A 6102-nucleotide genomic window follows, 5' to 3' on the forward strand; every position below is an offset into this window, starting at 1 on the left:
GGGAGGTACAGCCAGGGGAGCTGAGTTTGCAAGACTGCAGAAAGTAGCACTGGGAGAACAGAACAACCTCGCCTTTCAGAAGGTCAATGAGGGAGTGTTGCCTAGCAGTTAGAATAAAGGCTTGCGAGACAGGATACCTGGGTTCTGTTTTTGGCTCTGCTACTGGCTCGGTGTGCAGCCTGGGGTGAGCTATGTGGGGTCAGATTCTCCAAGGAGCTCAGCGCCTGGCTGCTTCCATTGTGACATCTAGGGCAAGAATCTCCAAGGAGCTCAGCACCCACCACACCCACCACATGCTGAGCACTCTCAGAACTCAGGTGAGCCATGTCTGCCCAGTGTGGCACTCTGTCCCCTTCTAGTGCTGACCAGGCCAACTAGCACTTGATGAGCCTGCTATGGTCTCGGCTAAGAAAGGGGCAGCTTTTAGCTCAGACAGTACAGGCTCATGTATAAAGATCCCGAGGTCCCAGGTTTGATCCGTGCTGCCGACAACCCATCCAAGGGGTCAGCATTATGCTTAAATTGGAGATGAGCCTGAGTGAGGAAGCTGATCTTTTCTGACTGTTCTGGCCTTAAGTCCTAATTTTCAGAGATGCTTAGCACCCACGGCTGTCACTGATGTTAGCTGGCCCTGGCCTGTGCAGCTCTGCCAATCAGACCCTTAACCTCTCTGTGCCTCAGTTTACCCATCTGTAATACAGGGATAATAATGTTGCCTTACGATAGAGGAGTGCTTTGAGGCATAAGGAAAGCATTGTAGGAGCCCTTACATAGGGGTGCTATAGCAGGGCAATGGATTATTATCACCCCATCATGCAGGGGGGCAAGGTAAAGGTGCGAGAGCCATACTCACTGGAGAAACACGTCCTTCTTGTTGAGAAACTCGAAGAATGTCGGCTCGCAGACCAGCCTGTGCTCCTGACAGGTCTCAGTGCAGGCTTGCCCGGCCTCAGACACCCACACCTGCATGGAGCTCACGGGAGGCCAGACATGGGGGGCGCTGCTGGCGTTGTACGACCACACAAGGTGAGTGGCGTTGGGCGACAGGGTGAATAGGCTTGGAGAGCTTGGCATAGCATGGCCGTTGGGCTTCACTGGCAGAGGAGGAGAAGCTCCAGCACAGAAATCCTAGCAGGGCAGAAAAGGACAGGTCAGAAAGTGCCCCGCGGGATGGAAACGGTTAAACATCAGGCCGGTCTGAAGGGAAACACTTTCTAGGTTGCAGCCGGGGCTAGCTCTGCTGCCTTGAGCTCGGGTCCCTTCCACCAGCTAGAAGGGAACACCCGAGGGCCTCCCCAGGCAGTAGCTAGGGCTGCTGAATATATATGATTCAGACTCCATTACTGACTCCTGCCCTGACCTGGTGGACCTTCCCCGCAGCAGAGAGATCAAAGGGCTCTTCCCGCACTGCCGAGCTTTGCCAGCGAAGGATCTCGGATCAGAGGCTGGTTCTGCTCTGGCTCTCCCAGGTTCCAGTGCAGCCTCTCGCTAGGAGCCAGCTTACAGGGGGCCCAAGGAGCCCATGCAGCAAGGAAGAATGTTCCCTGGGGAGCCCAGCCCAGCCCCTAGGGATTTGCTCTGATAGACACCCACAGCCCTGCTTAGGATCTGGAGCTAAACTAGGGTCCCAGAGATGAGCAGCCCCCTATTTCCCCTGGTTTTTGGGTGGCAGGGCTCCATACAGAGCATCTCTCTCCTTGTCACCAGGATGTACTGATAACTGCAAAGGAACATATCCCTGCAGATACGGAGCGACTCCTCACTCATCTCAGCCCAGACAGGCGGTGTGCAGGGCTGCTAAGGTACCACAACTACAAGCACCACCTCGCTTCCCAGCGTCTGTTCAGGAAAGTCCCAAAGCTGCAGTTGGTGGGTTCCACCAGAGGATTAGGTAGAAGCATCCATGGCTCCTGCCAGTACCGTGCCGGGCTCCAGCCAGAGCCACTGGTCCTTGACTTTCATGAGTCCTAAATCCCCTCTCAGATTCAGACAGACACCAGTAGTCCCCAGGGCTGTGGGCCCTGTCACTGGCTAGCTGGCTGTGTCCTGAGCCACCAGCGAATACGTATGCCTGACAGCTACGGTTGCCAGGTGTCTGGTTTTCGACTGGAATGCCCAGTCGAAAAGGGACCCTGGCGGCTCCAGTCAGCACCGCTGACCGGGCTGCTAAAAGTCCAGTTCGTGGCATAGCAGGGCTAAGGCAGGCTCCCTGTCTGCCCTGGCTCTGTGTGGCTCTTGGAAGCAGCGACCTGTCCCTCCAACTCCGGGGCAGCCAGGGGGCTCCGCGTGCTTCCCCCGCCCCAAGTGCCGGCTCCACAGTTCCCATTGGTTGGGAACCATGGCCAATGGGAGCTGCAGGGGCAGCGCCTGTGGGCAGAGGCAGTGTGCAGAGACACCTGGCCACACCTCCACCTAGGAGCCAGAGGGACATGTCACTGCTTCCAGGAGCCGCCTGAGGTGAGTGTCGCCCGGAGCCCGTATCCTGAACCCCCTCTCTCTCCCCCAGCCCTGAGCCCCCTCCTGCACCCAAACTCCCGCCTGGAGCCCACACCCTGAACTGCCTCCTGCACCCCCACTCCCTGCCCCAGCCTGGAGCCCCCTCCCACACAAACCCCTCATTTTTGGCCCACCCCAAGCCCGCACCCTCAGCCAGAACCCTCATCCATTCCCACACCCCAACCCTCTGCCCCAGCCCGGTGAAAATGAGCAAGGGTGAGGGACAGCGAGCGAAGGAGGGAGGGGGGATGGAGTGAGCAGGGGCGGGGCCTCAGATAAGGGGTGGGGAAGGGGCGGGGTCTCATGGAAGGGGTGGGGCAGGGCGTGGGGCAGAAGTGTTCGGTTTTCAGCAATCAGAAAGTTGGCAACCCTACTGACAGCACACACAATAATCACTGGCTGCAGAGCCATCCAGGGGAGGTCGCTGGTGCTTTCAGACCTTGGGATTAAGACGGGATAGCGATCCTGGAATGCTTTGAATGAAATGGTTTAGCAGCAACTGCTCCTCTCAGACAGGTCTTGGGCCTTGACCTACACGGTGACAATGCAACTCCCCACGCAGCCCTGCCAAGAGGTCACAGGCTGTGAACCTTGGCAGTGAGGGGATCTCGGAAGGTTCCCCGGGTCTGCAGGAAAGGGGAGGGGTTCACAGGAGTTTCCTCTCTCCCCCTGTGTCTTGTTCTGGGATTCAGGTTTCACTGAGCTCTATTAGTCTGGCTTAGAATGAAACTACTAACCCTTCCCTGGAATCAGGGGCTGAGGAGACTCACTGCAACCCACCACAACTGCCCCCTGGGTCAATCCAGTCCCCCACAACTCCCTCCCTCCCCAGCCAGGTCACTCCAAACCTCGGGCCCCTGGCTGGCTGAAAGGTGTTGTGACCCTCTGTGTCCCCTTTGAGGAACCTGCAGTTTGTTGCACATCTTTAAATACAGCCTGCTGGCCAGGATGCCTGGCTGGCTGCTTCCCCCAAGAGATGAAGTGGGAAGCCCTGTGGGGTGGGAGAGCGGTCACGAACCTGGTGCTGAATGTAAGCGTGAATCCGCTCCAGCATCCCCTCGCAGGTGTATTCATAGGGTACGTAAGGGTCCACCTGTGGAAAGGAAACAATAGGACATAGTCACAAGCAGGGAAAGACCCCTCCCTTCCCCTTGGCTTAGGGCGCTCAGCTGCCCACCACTTACAAAGCCAGCTCACGATGCCTGTGGGAGGAGGAAAGTTACTGGGAGCTTGTACTCACAGACCAGTTTTCCTAATGGCTTTTCATGTTTCCTTTCACAGCAAGACCTCCTGAAACCCATTTCCAGGCCCATCTTCACTGGTGGGAGCAGCTAATGTCGGGTGTAAGGTGGGCACACAAGCACCAACCAGTGCTCCAAAGAGACGGCTTGCTGCATTGCTGCCTGCTCTGAAGTCTCCACCGGGCTGACTCCAGAAGCAGAGCGGCTGGCTCCCAGCAGGGGACAGCAGCAGTGTGGATAGGGTTATGCTCCAGTACTAATGAATCCATTCTTAATAATCGTTCACACTTTGCGCTAGAGCCCTGTGGGACCCAGAACTTCTGTTTCCTGGGACGTTCCACAATTTCAATATTTGTTTTAGTTCTGAATCAGAATGAAAAAAAGAATTTCCTGAGAAACAACATTTTCAACATTTTTCTTGTTTTAGGTCAATCAAAACAAAATGTTTCAATGTTGACTGTTTTATATTATTATTATCTAATATAAAATAAAATCAAATTTTGGAAAGTCCTTAAAAAACCCAGAATGTTCCGTTCCAATAAGGAGCAGTGCGACCGTATTGAAATTTAGTTGAAATCAACATGCTTCCGCAGGAAGTTTAGATGGAGACGAATCAGCAGTTTCTAGCAGGAAAACATCCCACTGGAAAATTTCTGACCGGCTTTATTTTGCACGTCTCTAGCCCCTTCCACCCAAGCATCTTTTTCTGGGAGCGGGGTGCACCATTGGAGCAATCTGCTATCTGAATAGGCCTTGTCTCCAAGTCTGCTACCCCGCCAAAGTTTTCTTGGGCACTTTCAGGGATGCTGGTGATCATCATGTTGGACCTGTCAGGAACGCCAACAGACACATGCAGCCATCTGCTACCAGGAGGCATGTGGATGCAGTAGGAATGTGAAAGATGGGAGCCCCAACAACAGACGGGCTCAGCAAAACAAATGGCTCTTCGTGAGACTCCCCCATTCCTTTCTTTCCCCTCATTCTAGGAGATCAGAGCTCAGAATGTGGCAATTAAGAATCAAAGCAAAGCCTGGAGATTACACATATGTGGAGTCCTCCCCACGCTCAGCAAAAGCCCCTAACCTTGGACAAAGCCTATGCTCTTTCAGAAGAGTGTGTACGGCTCCAAGCATAGTCTTGAACAAAAGATGTTGCGGATAGGAGCTTCTGAAGAGCTGATTAGTAATCAATAGCAGCATAATGGATTCCTAAGTTTTGTGACACTGTAACGGTGACTGCTGCCTATCAGACTGATCTAAATAATCTCATGCTACCTTGTGCTCCCCTACTGTCTGTCTGGTGTACCCGCCTGTTGTCTCTTAGCATATACTTAGGCAGTAAGCATTTTTGGGTCAGGCTGACTTTTTGTCATATGTATGTACAGCACTTAGGATGATGGAGCCCTGCTCCCTGGAGGGGGCTCCAGGTGCTACCACAACAACCATTACAATATTTGGAGCTGCTCAAAGTTTGTGTCACAAAAATGGCCTTGATAAAGAAACAAAGACTGTCGACATTATCAAGATGTGCCATTTCTTGCAAAAAAAAAAAATTTTTTGTGTGTGTGTGTTTACCAAAACTTGCATTTTCTTACTGAAAACCGGGTTTTCAATAGTTTGGGTTAAACACAGGATGGAAAACGTCCTGGGACGTGGGCTCATCTCAAACACTGCTCGGGTGCAAAAGTACCAGCAGGCTTCTCAAATGACCTGAAGGGCACACAAAAGTCTGGCTAGAAGACGAAACCTTTAAAGAGCCACCAAGAGCTGGATAGTCGCCAGGAGAGAGACCAGGGTGCCAGCATTACAGAGCATAGGGCCTGGCCTATATGGGAGAGTGCTAACCTTGTAAGAAGGGGGACTGGGGAGACTGGGATATTCCCAGGATTGTAAGAGCAGAGTGACTGGAAAGACCGAGATCTTTAGAGCATTACATAGCACAGCAATGCTGCTATATAGTAAAATACAGGAAACTTGGGGCAGTGGGGTGACACGTGAGCTTAGAAAGGAAAGTGCATTCCCTGGGTCGGTACCTCCACATTAATCCAGACCTGCAATAACTGACATATTCTGTTATATTAGCACCACCCCCATCCAAACACCGTTGGCCACTTTTTTTTAAAGTGGGTGACAGGTGCTCAAGAACTTGGGCCTGTTTGGGTCCAATGGGTGTGCATAGAAATATTGCCAGTTATCTGTGTTGTACATGGAATGAGTCTGGCAGGTCTCAGCCCAGTTCCTAGTGCACTGTGTCTATGTGACAAAAACCACCACAGCTGTCAGCACTAATCCAACACCTTTGCGGGCAGTCTGAGCAGGGCGGCTAAGGATTCCCTGGGCCTGGAGTCTAAAGCCATCCAGCAGTA

The 6102-nt window shown here is 53.0% G+C and overlaps 1 protein-coding gene across 1 annotated transcript; it reads right to left on the reverse strand.

The window, feature by feature from the left end:
* Nucleotides 1–853: 853 nt before the first annotated feature.
* On the reverse strand, nucleotides 854–3610 carry LOC113408374 (alpha-1,6-mannosylglycoprotein 6-beta-N-acetylglucosaminyltransferase B-like; the record flags this gene model as incomplete). Its single annotated transcript, XM_026661576.1, has 2 exons — nucleotides 854–1128; nucleotides 3515–3610. Coding segments are annotated over 2 exons (371 nt in total), but the record flags the coding sequence as incomplete, so codon positions are not given.
* Between the last annotated feature and the right edge of the window lie 2492 nt (nucleotides 3611–6102).

Source organism: Terrapene carolina, unplaced genomic scaffold (assembly GCF_002925995.2).
Source record: "Terrapene carolina triunguis isolate 2854851 unplaced genomic scaffold, T_m_triunguis-2.0 Scaffold10946, whole genome shotgun sequence".
NCBI lineage: Eukaryota > Metazoa > Chordata > Testudines > Emydidae > Terrapene > Terrapene triunguis.